Here is a 15,099-nt window from a genome sequence, read left to right as displayed (position 1 = left end):
TCCACATAGATGCTGAGAATGACAGCCTCAACACTGCATTTAATCTATTGTTAGACTCAGTTGGCTTCGCTCAAAATGTAAATGAGCCCACCCACCACCTTATGGCACATATGGCATAGAAATTGAAGACTTAACAGTATTCCCTGAAAACACCTTTTGTCTGATCATTTCTTAATAACATTTACTTTTACTTTAATGGACTACCCAGCAGTGGGGAATAAGTTTCATTACAGTAGAAGTCTTTCTGAAAGCGCTGTAACTAGGTTTATGGATATGATTCCTTCTTTGTTATGTTCTTCAATGCCATATACCAACACAGTGCAGAGTAGCTACCTAAACTCTGTGAGTGAGATAGATTATCTCGTCAATAGCTTTACATCCTCATTGAAGACAACTTTGGATGCTGTAGCTCCTCTGAAAAAGAGAGCCTTAAATCAGAAGTGCCTGACTCCGTGGTTTAACCCACAAACTCGCAGCTTAAAGCAGATAACCTGTAAGCTGGTGAGGAAATGGCGTCTCACTAATTTAGAAGATCTTCATTTAGCCTGAAAAAAGAGTCTGTTGCACTACAAAAAAGCCCTCTGTAAAGCTAGGACATCTTACCATTCATCACTAATTGAAGAAAATAAGAACAACCCCAGGTTTCTTTTCAGCACTGTAGCCAGGCTGACAAAGAGTCAGAGCTCTATTGAGCCGAGTACTCAACAAAAATATAAACGCAACACTTTTGGTTTTGCTCCCATTTTGTATGAGATGAACTCAAAGATCTAAAACTTTTTCCACATACACAATATCACCATTTCCTTCAAATATTGTTCACAAACCAGTCGAAATCTGTGATAATGAGCACTTCTCCTTTGCTGAGATAATCCATTTCACCTCACAGGTGTGCCATACCAAGATGCTGATTAGACACCATGATTAGTGCACAGGTGTGCCTTAGACTGCCCACAATAAAAGGCCACTCTGAAAGGTGCAGTTTTGTTTTATTGGGGGGGGAGGGGGGGGGATACCAGTCAGTATCTGGTGTGACCACCATTTGCCTCATGCAGTGCAACACATCTCCTTCGCATCATCTGTGAAGAGAACACCTCTCCAACGTGCCAAACGCCAGCGAATGTGAGCATTTGCCCACTCATGTCGGTTGCGACGATGAACTGGAGTCAGGTCGAGACCCCGATGAGGACGACGAGCATGCAGATGAGCTTCCCTGAGACGGTTTCTGACAGTTTGTGCAGAAATTCTTTGGTTATGCAAACCGATTGTTTCAGCAGCTGTCCGAGTGGCTGGTCTCAGACGATCTTGGAGGTGAACATGCTGGATGTGGAGGTCCTGGGCTGGTGTGGTTACACATGGTCTGCGGTTGTGAGGCTGGTTGGATGTACTGCCAAATTCTCTGAAACGCCTTTGGAGACGGCTTATGGTAGAGACATGAACATTCAATACACGAGCAACAGCTCTGGTTGACATTCCTGCTGTCAGCATGCCAATTGCACGCTCCCTCAAATCTTGCGACATCTGTGGCATTGTGCTGTGTGATAAAACTGCACCTTTCAGAGTGGCCTTTTATTGTGGGCAGTCTAAGGCACACCTGTGCACTAATCATGGTGTCTAATCAGCATCTTGGTATGGCACACCTGTGAGGTGGGATGAATTATCTCAGCAAAGGAGAAGTGCTCACTATCACAGATTTAGACTGGTTTGTGAACAATATTTGAGGGAAATGGTGATATTGTGTATGTGGAAAAAGTTTTAGATCTTTGAGTTCATCTCATACAAAATGGGAGCAAAACCAAAAGTGTTGCGTTTATATTTTTGTTGAGTGAGAAAAAATTATTCATAACCATCCCAAAGACATATCTTTATGTTCGACTGCTTTCAGTAATGCTGGTATTTGGTTAGACTCTTTCTCTCCAACTGTTCTGTCTGAGTTACTTTCATTAGTCACTTCCTCCAAACCATCAACATGTCTATTAGACCCCATTCCTACCAGGCTGCTCAAGGAAGCCCTACCGTTAATTAATGCTTCGATATTAAATATGATCAATCTATCTTTATTAGTTGGCTATGTACCACAGGCTTTTAAGGTGGCAGTAATTAAACCATTACTTAAAAAGCCATCACTTGACCCAGCTATCTTAGCTAATTATAGGCCAATCTCCAACCTTCCTTTTCTCTCAAAAAATCTTGAAAGGGTAGTTGTAAAACAGCTAACTGATCATCTGCAGAGGAATGGTCTATTTGAAGAGTTTCAGTCAGGTTTCAGAATTCATCATAGTACAGAAACAGCATTAGTGAAGGTTGCAAATGATCTTCTTATGGCCTCAGACAGTGGACTCATCTCTGTGCTCGTCCTGTTAGACCTCAGTGCAGCTTTTGATACTGTTGACCATAAAATTTTATTACAGAGATTAGAGCATGCCATAGGTATTAAAGGCACTGCGCTGCGGTGGTTTGAATCATATTTGTCTAATAGATTACAATTTGTTCATGTAAATGGGGAATCTTCTTCACAGACTAAAGTTAATTATGGAGTTCCACAAGGTTCTGTGCTAGGACCAATTTTATTCACTTTATACATGCTTCCCTTAGGCAGTATTATTAGACAGCATTGCTTAAATTTTCATTGTTACGCAGATGATACTCAGCTTTATCTATCCATGAAGCCAGAGGACACACACCAATTAGATAAACTGCAGGAATGTCTTACAGACATTTTTGATCAGGATATGTCCTTCAATGCGCATATTAAGCAAATATGTAGGACTGCTTTTTTACATTTGCGCAATATCTCTAAAATTAGAAAGGTCCTGTCTCAGAGTGATGCTGAAAAGCTAATTCATGCATTTATTTCCTCTAGGCTGGACTATTGTAATTCATTATTATCAGGTTGTCCTAAAAGTTCCCTGAAAAGCCTTCCGTTAATTCAAAATGCTGCAGCTCTGTTCATTGGCTCCCTGTTAATTCCAGAATAGAATTTAAAATTCTTCTTCTTACTTCTAAGGTTTTGAATAATCAGGTCCCATCTTATCTTAGGGACATCATAGTACCATATCACCCCAATAGAGCGCTTCGCTGTCAGACTGCAGGCTTACTTGTAGTTCCTAGGGTTTGTAAGAGTAGAATGGGAGGCAGAACCTTCAGCTCTCAGGCTCCTCTCCTGTGGAACCAGCTCCCAATTCGGATTAGGGAGACAGACACCCTCTCTACTTTTAAGATTAAGCTTAAAACTTTCCTTTTTGAAAAAGCTTATACTTAGGGCTGGATCAGGTGATCCTGAATCATCCCTTAGTTATGCTGCTATAGACTTAGACTGCTGGGGGTTTCCCATGATGCACCCAGTGTTTCTTTTTATTCACCTCTTTTTGCTCTGTATGCACCACTCTGCTTTTAATCATTGGTGATTGATCTCTACTCTCTTCCACAGCATGTCTTTTTCCTGATTCTCTCCCCTCAGCCCCAACCAGTCCCAGCAGAAGACTGCCCCTCCCTGAGCCTGGTTCTGCTGGAGGTTTCTTCCTGCTAAAAGGGAGTTTCCCTTCCCACTGTCGCCAAGTGCTTGCTCATAGGGGGTCGTTTTGACCGTTGTGGTTTTTCTGTAATTATAATTAAGGCTTTTGCCTTACAATATAAAGCGCCTTGGGGCGACTGTTTATTGTGATTTGGCGCTATATAAATAAAAATGATTTGATTTGATTTAAGACAGCCTTGTTTTGGATGATGTCTGGAATTAGTTTTTTTGTTCTTGTGTTCTGTGTTGATAGTTCTTTGTGTGTGCAGCTCCATAGTCAATGTGTTTGGTTCCTTGGGTCATTTGGATAAATCTTCATTTATGGTTTGGTTATCTCTCTCTCCAAATGAAGTTAGTCAATTTCAGTGAAGACTTTTAAAATGATACAAGTACTTAAGACTTTTGTGTGGTTGGCTCACCCACGTCAGAGAGTACTTTAATGCAAGCTTCAACTGAGGCCTTCTGAAGAGGGTTCAGCCAGTTACAGTGATACACCCTGAACACCCCCTGTAGCAGCTGGACAAATACTGGCTGACGAGTCTGTAATGCAGTAAAAAGAAATAAATAAAAAGAAAGAAGGTCAGGAAAAGGACAATCACACAGGGCATAATTTATATACACATATATATATATGAGGTCTGTTAGAAAAGTATCCAACCTTATTATTTTTTTCAAACACCATATGGATTTGAATCACGTGTGATTACATCAGACATGCTTGAACCCCCGTGGGCATGCGAGAGTTTTTTCACGCCTGTCGATTACGTCATTCGCCTGTGGGCAGTCTTTGAGTGAGGAGTCACCCACCCTCTCGTCGATTTTTCATTGTTTGGGAATGGCTCAGAGACTGCTGCTTTGTTTGATCAAAATTTTTTCAAAAACTGTAAGGCACAACTGAGTGGACACCATTCGATAAATTCAGCTGGTTTTCGGTAAAAATTTTAACGGCTGATGAGAGATTTTGGTCTGGTAGTGTCGCTTTAAGGACGGCCCACGGCGCCTGATGGCGATCTGCGCTTCAAGGCGGCAGCGTCTCGCCATTTCAAGTTGAAAACTTCCACATTTCAGCCTCTGTTGACCCAGTAAGTCGTCAGAGAACAGAGAACTTTCAGAAAAAGTCGGCATGAGGAGTTTATTTGGACATTCCATTGTTAACGGACATTTTGTAATGAAAGAACATGCGGGCAGTCGCATGTCGGGCCGGACCCGACCACGGGGGGTCGGGACAGGAAAAACACCTCCGTTGGAAACCTTAACGGGCAAGTTGGAACATGCCCAAGCTGTTAAACAATTTCTCAGTTACTCACTTGTTGAAAGCCATCAAAAGCCGCCTGAATTTTACAAATGGTTTTCAACACAGAGGTGTTTTTCCTCTCGCAGCGCACACAGATTCGCCGAGTCATCACGGAAACGACTCGGCGAATTTGCGCGCACGTCTTTCATTAAAAAATGTCCTTAAACAGTGGAATGTCCGCATAAAGTCCTCATGCCGGCCTCTTCTGAATCTTCACTGTTCTCTCACGATGTCCTGGGTGAATTAAGCCTTAAATTAGGATGTTTTCAGGTCAAAACAGGCCAACGACGGCGCCTGGAAGCGCTGCGCGAAGTCCCGCTCTGTGGGAAGTCCTTACAGCGACAGAAACACCCCATAATCTCTCATCAGCTGTTAAACTTTTCACCAAAAACCAGCTAAATTTCTCGAATAGTGTCCACTCGGATATTCCTCACAGGTCCAGAAAAAATTTTGATAAAGCAACGCGCGCCGTCTTGAGCACAGTGTGAAACAAAGGAATTCAGCCGAGAGGGCTGAACCACATCTCACTCAAGGCCTGCCCACAGGGAAATGACGTCACCGACACACGTGAAAAAACTCACGCATGCGCACGAGGGTTCAAGCATGATTGGTGTAATCGCACGTCATTCAAATCCATATAGTTAAAAAAAAAATAAAAGTGTCGGTTTCTTATCTAATAGACCTCGTACACAATTAAACAATTTTTCTGGAGTCTGACATCTTGGGTGGTTGGTTCTCACTGCGGTATTGTATCACTTCCTGTTCTGGAGCACAGCGGTGTTTTGCTGTATCTGTTAGCTGTTTAATCTGCGTAGTTAGATTGATGGAGATAACTAGATAACGATTTGTTTCCCAGTGTAATCTTCACGTGCCTTAACTAAAGCACTCCCTCTGCTGAATTACCTCTAAATTATTTTCACATTATTCACTTTGTGTGTTTTTCAGGAATCCGCTAGCTTAGCGCAGCTACTAGCTCTTAGCCGGTTTAGCATGGCGGCTTCTCCTGTCTCTCCCGCACTTCTCTGCTCTGGGTGTGAAATGTTTAGTTATTCCTCGGCCTCCTTTAGCAGTAATGGTACTTGTAATAAGTGTAGCTTATTCGTAGCTTTGGAGGCCAGGCTGGGCGAATTGGAGACTCGGCTCCGCACCTTGGAAAATCCTACAGCTAGCCAGGCCCCTGTAGTCGGAGCGGACCAAGGTAGCTTAGCCGTTAGTTGCCCCCCAGCAGATCCCGAGCAGCCGGGAAAGCAGGCCGGCTGGGTGACTGTGAGGAGGAAGCGTAGTCCTAAACACAAGCCCCCTGTACACCACCAACCCGTTCACATCTCTAACCGTTTTTCCCCACTTGGCGATACACCCGCCGTGGAACAAACTCTGGTTATTGGCGACTCTGTTTTGAGAAATGTGAAGTTAGCGACACCAGCAACCATAGTCAATTGTCTTCCGGGGGCCAGAGCCAGCGACATTGAAGGAAATTTGAAACTGCTGGCTAAGGCTAAACGTAAATTTGGTAAGATTGTAATTCATGTCGGCAGTAATGACACCCGGTTACGCCAATCGGAGGTCACTAAAATTAATATTGAATCAGTGTGTAACTTTGCAAAAACAATGTCGGACTCTGTAGTTTTCTCTGGGCCCCTCCCCAATCGGACCGGGAGTGACATGTTTAGCCGCATGTTCTCCTTGAATTGCTGGCTGCCTGAGTGATGTCCAAAAAATGAGGTGGGCTTCATAGGTAATTGGCAAAGCTTCTGGGGAAAACCTGGTCTTGTTAGGAGAGACGGTATCCATCCCACTTTGGATGGAGCAGCTCTCATTTCTAGAAATATGGCCAATTTTATTAAACCCTCCAAACCGTGACAACCCAGGGTTGGGACCAGGAAGCAGAGTTGTAGTCTTACACACCTCTCTGCAGCATCTCTCCCCCTGCCATCCCCCCAATACCCCATCCCCGTAGAGACGGTGCCTGCTCCCAGACCACCAACAACCAGTAAAAATCTATTTAAGCATAAAAATTCAAAAAGAAAAAATAATATAGCACCTTCAACTGCACCACAGACTAAAACAGTTAAATGTGGTCTATTAAACATTAGGGCTCTCTCTTCTAAGTCCCTGTTAGTAAATGATATAATAATTGATCAACATATTGATTTATTCTGCCTTACAGAAACCTGGTTACTGCAGGATGAATATGTTAGTTTAAATGAGTAAACACCCCTGAGTCACACTAACTGTCAGAATGCTCGTAGCACGGGCCGAGGGGGAGGATTAGCAGCAATCTTCCACTCCAGCTTATTAATTAATCAAAAACCCAGACAGAGCTTTAATTCATTTGAAAGCTTGACTCTTAGTCTTGGCCATCCAAATTGGAAGTCCCAAAAACCAGTTTTATTTGTTGTTATCTATCATCCACCTGGTCGTTACTGTGAGCTTCTCTGTGAATTTTCAGACCTTTTGTCTGACTTAGTGCTTATCTCAGATAAGATAATTATAGTGGGCGATTTTAACATCCACATAGATGCTGAGAATGACAGCCTCAACACTGCATTTAATCTATTACTAGACTCAACTGGCTTTGCTCAAAATGTAAATGAGTCCACCCACCACTTTAATCATATTTTAGATCTTGTTTTGATTTATGGCATGGAAATTGAAGACTTAACAGTATTCCCTGAAAACCCCCTTCTGTCTGATCATTTCTTAATAACATTTACATTTACTTTAATGGACTACCCAGCAGTGGGGAATAAGTTTCATTACAGTAGAAGTCTTTCGGAAAGCGCTGTAACTAGGTTTAAGGATATGATTCCTTCTTTGTTATGTTCTCCAATACCATATACCAACACAGTGCAGAGTAGCTACCTAAACTCTGTGAGTGAGATAGATTATCTCGTCAATAGTTTTACATACTCATTGAGCACAACTTTGGATGCTGTAGCTCCTCTGAAAAAGAGAGCCTTAAATCAGAAGTGCCTGACTCCGTGGTATAACTCACAAACACGCAGCTTAAAGCAGATAACCCATAAGTTGGAGAGGAAATGGCGTCTCACTAATTTAGAAGATCTTCACTTAGCCTGGAAAAAGAGTCTGTTGCTCTATAAAAAAAAGCCCTCCGTAAAGCTAGGACATCTTACTACTCATCACTAATTGAAGAAAATAAGAACCCCAGGTTTCTTTTCAGCACTGTAGCCAGGCTGACAAAGAGTCAGAGCTCTATTGAGCCGCGTATTCCTTTAACTTTAACTAGTAATGACTTCATGACTTTCTTTGCTAATAAAATTTTAACTATTAGAGAAAAAATTACTCATAACCATCCCAAAGACATATCGTTATCTTTGGCTGCTTTCAGTAATGCTGGTATTTGGTTAGACTGCTTCTCTCCGAATGTTCTGTCTGAGTTATTTTCATTAGTCACTTCCTCCAAACCATCAACATGTCTATTAGACCCCATTCCTACCAGGCTGCTCAAGGAAGCCCTACCATTAATTAATGCTTTGATCTTAAATATGATCAATCTATCTTTATTAGTTGGTTATGTACCACAGGCTTTTAAGGTGGCAATAATTAAACCATTACTTAAAAAGCCATCACTTGACCCAGCTATCTTAGCTAATTATAGGCCAATCTCCAACCTTCCTTTTCTCTCAAAAATTCTTGAAAGGGTAGTTGTAAAACAGCTAACTGATCATCTGCAGAGGAATGGTCTATTTGAAGAGTTTCAGTCAGGTTAAAGTAAAGGCACTGTGCTGCGGTGGTTTGAATCATATTTATCTAATAGATTACAATTTGTTCATGTAAACGGGGAGTCTTCTTCACAGACTAAGGTTAATTATGGAGTTCCACAAGGTTCTGTGATAGGAACAATTTTATTCACTTTATACATGCTTCCCTTAGGCAGTATTATTAGAAAGCATTGCTTAAATATTCATTGTTACACAGATGATACCCAGCTTTATCTATCCATGAAGCCAGAGGACACACACCAATTAGTTAAACTGCAGGAATGTCTTACAGACATTTTTGATCAGGATATGTCCTTCAATGCGCATATTAAGCAAATATGTAGGACTGCTTTTTTACATTTGCGCAATATCTCTAAAATTAGAAAGGTCTTGTCTCGGAGTGATGCCGAAAAGCTAATTCATGCATTTATTTCCTCTAGGCTGGACTATTGTAATTCATTATTATCAGGTTGTCCTAAAAGTTCCATGAAAAGCCTTCAGTTAATTCAAAATGCTGCAGCTAGAGTACTGACAGGGACTAGAAGGAGAGAGCATATTTCACCCATACTGGCCTCTCTTCATTGGCTTCCTGTTAATTCTAGAATAGAATTTAAAATTCTTCTTCTTACTTATAAAGTTTTGAATAATCAGGTCCCATCTTATCTTAGGGACCTCTTAGTACCATATCACCCCAATAGAGCGCTTCGCTCTCAGACTGCAGGCTTACTTGTAGTTCCTAGGGTTTTTAAGAGTAGAATGGGAGGCAGAGCCTTCAGCTTTCAGGCTCTTCTCCTGTGGAACCAGCTCCCAATTCGGATCAGGGAGACAGACACCCTCTCTACTTTTAAGATTAGGCTTAAAACTTTCCTTTTTGCTAAAGCTTATAGTTAGGGCTGGATCAGGTGACCCTGAACCATCCCTTAGTTATGCTGCTATAGACTTAGACTGCTGGGGGGTTCCCATGATGCACTGAGTGTTTCTTTCTCTTTTTGCTCTGTATGCACCACTCTGCATTTAATCATTAGTGATTGATCTCTGCTGTCTTCCACAGCATGTCTTTTTCCTGATTCTCTCCCCTCAGCCCCAACCAGTCCCAACAGAAGACTGCCCCTCCCTGAGCCTAGTTCTGCTGGAGGTTTCTTCCTGTGAAAAGGGAGTTTTTCCTTCCCACTGTCGCCAAATGCTTGCTCATAGGGGGTCGTTTTGACCGTTGGGGTTTTTATGTAATTATTGTATGGCTTTTGCCTTGCAATATAAAGCGCCTTGGGGCAACTGTTGTTGTGATTTGGCGCTATATAAATAAAATTGATTTGATTTGATTTGTGTGTTTCAATTTTTAAACTAACGTATCACTCCATACAAAAGTTTATGTTTACTCGTTTATGGAGTGATACATTATCTTAAAGTTATTTAAATTAACTTATCACTCATAAGAAAAGTTTCAATTTGTTTTATGGAGTGATACGTTAGCTTAAATAACTTTAAAGCAACGTAAACTAACGTATCACTCCATAAAAAACACTATATGAAAACACGTTATTTAAACTAATGTATCGCTGACTTATCTCAGTAATCATGCAGCAAAAACCACCCTAAAGCAAATGATTATTGTTATTTCAAAACCTTTTGCAATGTATGTATTTCCAGTGTTACAGTCCTGCATCTGGAATACCTGCAGACTTGTGCTTTGGTCAGAGAAAGGTGAGCTGAAGAAACATGTGACAATGCTCATGATGGTGTCAGTTACGTAACGCTCCAGCATGGTGTCGGCATGCTTCCTGTCACTGGTACTGTTGCACACCTAAAGAAGAGAAGAGAGGACATTAATGGTGACGTAATCACACAAGTTCATGAGGAGAAATAAGAAGAATTACTGTGACAGGGCCCAAGAAACCTTAAAAAACATTTCAAAAGTTACCCAATATCAACTGGCCTTGTGTGGAAAAATTAATTGTTGAAATAAATTAAACTTCACACACCCGAGATAAGTTCTTGTTTCCAGTAAGTTTTGTTTGCCAGTAAACTACTGGTTTCGGAGAAAAGCCTCACTTCCAAGGTTTTGGCCCCTCCTGGAGGTGTCTTATCCTGCCTGTTATAATGATCTGTGACACAGTTTTTCTTTGCACACTCCTGCAGACTTGCTGACCTCTGTGAGCATTTTCTTTCAGGAACTCCTTTATTTTCCCACCATGTTCGGATACGACGGAACCAGAGAGAGGTCACTTAAAGTGATATTATTTTCTGGCCATGATAATTTGTGTACGCGTTTTCCTTTAATTGAACCCACAAATTCATAAAACGTGCTCTCAAATTAATAAAACGTGTGCAAATCTTCCTGGCCGTGATAATTCCTGTGCACGTTTTCCTTTAATTGAGCCCTCGAATTAATAAAACGTGCACATGTTTTCTTTTAATTTTAATTTCTGGTGTTCAAGAGATGAGATTTCAGCCACTGACACAACAATAAAACAAGTACTTAATTCTTTCCCCAAAACATCGTGCATCTTAGTTGTACCTTCTGGCAAACTGTAGCTGAAATTTCAGGTCTTCTTTTTAAGAAAATCCTTCTCTATACCACTTCATCATGAAGATGCACAACATATCCACAACATATCCTCATATAAAATCAACAACAAATGATAATAATAATATTAAATCAAACAGAGCTCTGGTATCGGAATAGTATCAGTATCGGCAGATATCCAACTTCAGGTATCGAGATTGCATCGAAAGTGAAAAAATGTGGATCGGTGCATTCCTAACTGTATTATAACACATAGGGACTTCTTTGTTTATTCATAAGCTATTTCCAAGATAAGGAATTAAAGTATTTCCAGATGTAATCTTCCAAAACAAGGTTTGCTTCACAATGCAAATGCTTGTTTTTGTTAATAAAAAAAGAAAGAAAATATGGGATCTACGGGCCCGGTCACACGGCACATGGCGATAGCTGAATGAAGGAAAAAAGTCACAAAGTCACAAATCGCCAAGAAAAAGTGGACGAATGAGCTGGCCCTTCTCCCGTCACCGAAAAGTGAGTCCAGAGCACATAAAAGAATGAAACAAAACCAAAACTAACAAAAGAAAAACTAAGCGAATGGTGACCATGACGCTTTAAACAAAATCAAAACAAAACATTCATGATGACGTGACTTCACAGCAAGTATCAGACCAAGTGCCAGCCTGTGATCATTTCTGTGCTCTCCACAGCACCTGCAGGTGTGAGATCTGGTTGTCTTGACAACAGCTTTGTCTTCACAACAACAACATGTGCACACACCTACGTTCCAGTCACAGACGGCATGCAAAGATGAGCACAGCTGTTTGCGGCTGTGCGCACAGCCTCTCCAGCCACAGATGGCTTAAACGTGCGTAGATAAAGTAGTTGATAAAACATTCTTGCTGCTATTGTTTCTGTATGACAACGCTGCTTTTCATCCCACACATGGACAAGTCACGTTCAGCTCGTCAGATCTTTAGTTACTGATCCGTTCAGATATCGTTGATGTTCGTACAAGACGTCGGAGTTGGAAGGATGGATGAAGCTGGACAACACTCAAACAGAACGCTGACGGAGCTATGCAAATGATGAGGAACCGTCAAGACAGAAAGCAAAACAGAATAAGGACAAATTGAGGTTGCCTTCGGGATTCATTCGCATTTTACCACAATCTGAAAATTCTGACGAAGTGCCAGCTACAGGAACGGCATGGACGATGGCTAAACGATGTCTCCGAAAGTCAACGTACGTCCAGATTTCTTGTTTCGTTTTGGCTTTGGTGTCCTTCGTTAGTGCTGTGTGACCGGGGCTTTCTTTCTGTTCACATGGTTTTGTTTAGGACGGGAATAACAGAGACATTAAAAGCGCCAGATTCGGTCATTATTCTGTCAGATGTGGGTCGGGTTCCAACAGAAATAAATTACACTGTTAACAACAATAACATGTAATTCATTATAACCAGCTGAGGTTACAGAGGCAGGGCTATGACATCACTACTGGAGAAAACGTACATACATCCAGTGCCTTTTTGCAGACCCTAATCCAATTATCACTTCAAAATATTTTGCGGAACCAGGCCAGTCCCTTTGGGCCCAGGTCGGTTAATCACACCCTATTCTGCTTAACTACAGAATAATTCATCACAATTCCAGAAATACTGACAAAGTAAATCTACAAAAAAGAAATGCATATTTTTATCCATCTTTTATGTCTGCCTGCGCCTTCTGGAACCAAACAAACAGAGATTTAATCAGTGACAGTTTGTCAATAGGGGCACCGCCCCCTGTAAAATTTGACAGAGGAAAATCTATAAACATAGCAAAATTTCTCATTATATTATATTAAAAAATGGAATTAAGCATGTACTTTTACCATAAAATGATAGCCTGTCAGTACCTGTCATCATTTAATAAAAGGAGTTTCACAACGTACGGATTAATAACTAAGATGTTTGAATACGTCATTTATTAAGAGGGACGCTGGTTTAACAGCAGTCAACGTAAAGCCTTGAACTTGTACCCAACATGTGACTTGATGCTTCTCTCTGTTTGTTTGTTCAATTTTGCATTCAGGGCACACAGAACTGCGCCTGGACACTCCCATTTTTTTATTGACAGCGAACTGTATTGTTTTAGTGTTTCTTTTCCTCATGTGACTGGACAACTGGCGCTGTCAATCATATACACGCCGTCACAGCGAGCAGGTTGATCGTATGTGCCAGTTGGTGGCAGTAATGCACCGTCTTGGTTTGCAAACTACCAATAACCTCAACAGAAGAAGAAGCCTTTTCCCTCTCCTACCGGTATCTGCCAGTGGATCCACAAAAACGTGGTTATTTCATTACAAACTAACCCGTTCTCAAGGCGTTCACTGGAAGAGAAAAAGAGGATACAGTGGATCTGACTGATACAGATACAGCAGCAGGAAAGTGATCAGGGCGGGGCTTCTCCCACTCTTGCTATGCTAAGCGGAGCAGGCTAGCAGCTCTGCAGATGATCACGGAATGTCTGGACTTCAAGTTCTTCCTGCAACTTTTCCATGGCATAATTCACGCCAAGATACAAATGAAAACCATTGATTTGGATGGCTGCATCCAACTGATCAGGTTATTATTATTATTATTATTATTATTATTATTATTTCTGCCTTTATTATTAATCTTTATTTTTTGTTATTTTTGGACATATTATGTCATTTGCAGAAATTCTCTCCAGTCAATGGTTGAGCTAAGCAGTTTGGAGAGCAGCTCCCATCGAACACAAAAAGACATCAGGTCCTGAGTCCAGAGAACCATCAGAAGATCGCAGAAGAGGTGAGATTGTACTGATGAAAGAAATCAGTATTCTCAGGTTGACAGCCTCCATTTTTGTTGTGAGAACAGGTCGGCGGTGTGAGCCATCTGCCCTCTTGTGGCGCATGCTTGTAAATGTTTTTTTGTTTGTTTGTTTTTGGACTGCATAGTTTTCCTTCAGGTTTAAAGCATCATTTTAATTTTAGATAATAGGATTATATTTGTGCTTAGAATCTTGATCCATGAGACATCACGTTAACACAAGAAATGTTTTTAAAATGGTGAAAATGACAAAGTAAACCTTTATTTTATGGGAGCAGGTTAAACATTGGATGTTGTGGTACTAAAAGTTGTTTTTTTTATTCTTCTCTCTGTAGGTCTGTGACACCATATTAGGACACACGAGGGAAAGATTCTCCTTCACCAGCCATCTCATCAGTGCAACTCTGCTGCAGGGAGACGGGTTTATGTTGGGAAAGTGTAATGACACGGACCCACAACAGGGGGCGTAAATGAACGGACAATAGATGAGCCAAAATACAACACTTTACTGTTGTGAAATGTGCACAACGAGAATACAGACAGACACAGAATTTGTGTTACAATCAAAATATACAAGGTGACGTGTGGGCAGGCTCGAGGATAGAAGACATCCGTCCAGAGAGGAGCTGGCACCCACACAATTTCCACCACCACCGAACCCGGAGAATACTGGAGCCGCCAAGTCCCGAGTCCCCAGGTGGTCACCGTCTCCGGCTGTCGGATCTGGTACTGCTGGCAGGAAGCAGAAACAATCAAGGGGTGGGTGTGAGCACACACCCAACAAACAGTCAGCAAATCTTCTTGTATTAGTCAGATGGGAAAGATACCTCCACCTCAAGTACACAGTTTATGCAGAGTCTGTATTCCTACTTATTGAAGTTCGGAGTGAGGAATGAAGTGCGTCACTCCTCCACCATCCGCGAACCCAGCCTCCAGCTGAAAGTAGCGATCAAGACACCTGCAAACAGTTCAACACACACGAAAACAAGTAACATGCGTCAGCACAACAACGGCTGAGAATTTACCTTCTTGGTTTGAAGATATCTCAGCAAGGAGGTGGAGTTGCTGTCCGGCTTTTATGATGATGTGGTGATGAGTGACAGCTGTCAGGTGGTAATGAGAGACAGCTGTCACTCCCAGCTGCTCCAGTGAGGCGGCTGTGCCCTCTTGTGCCTGAAGCCCGCACTTCAGGCAGGGCGCCCTCTGGTAGTGGGCCAGCAGTACCTCCTCTTCGGGCGG

The 15,099-nt window shown here is 41.7% G+C and overlaps 1 protein-coding gene across 1 annotated transcript in view; it reads right to left on the bottom strand.

Annotated features, from left to right (window-relative positions):
• LOC117507641 (inositol 1,4,5-trisphosphate receptor type 1-like) overlaps positions 1-15,099 on the bottom strand; it is a 535,403-nt gene that overhangs the window by 270,874 nt on the left and 249,430 nt on the right. The window contains exon 35 of the mRNA XM_034167459.1: positions 3,931-4,051. Within this exon, the coding sequence (XP_034023350.1) occupies positions 3,931-4,051 (121 nt within the window). The remainder of the gene's footprint in view (positions 1-3,930; positions 4,052-15,099) is intronic.

This window comes from Thalassophryne amazonica, chromosome 3 (genome assembly GCF_902500255.1).
Source record: "Thalassophryne amazonica chromosome 3, fThaAma1.1, whole genome shotgun sequence".
Lineage (NCBI taxonomy): Eukaryota > Metazoa > Chordata > Actinopteri > Batrachoidiformes > Batrachoididae > Thalassophryne > Thalassophryne amazonica.
The sequence above is the reverse complement of the archived record's forward strand: the minus strand, read 5'-3'. Positions and strand labels throughout refer to the sequence as shown.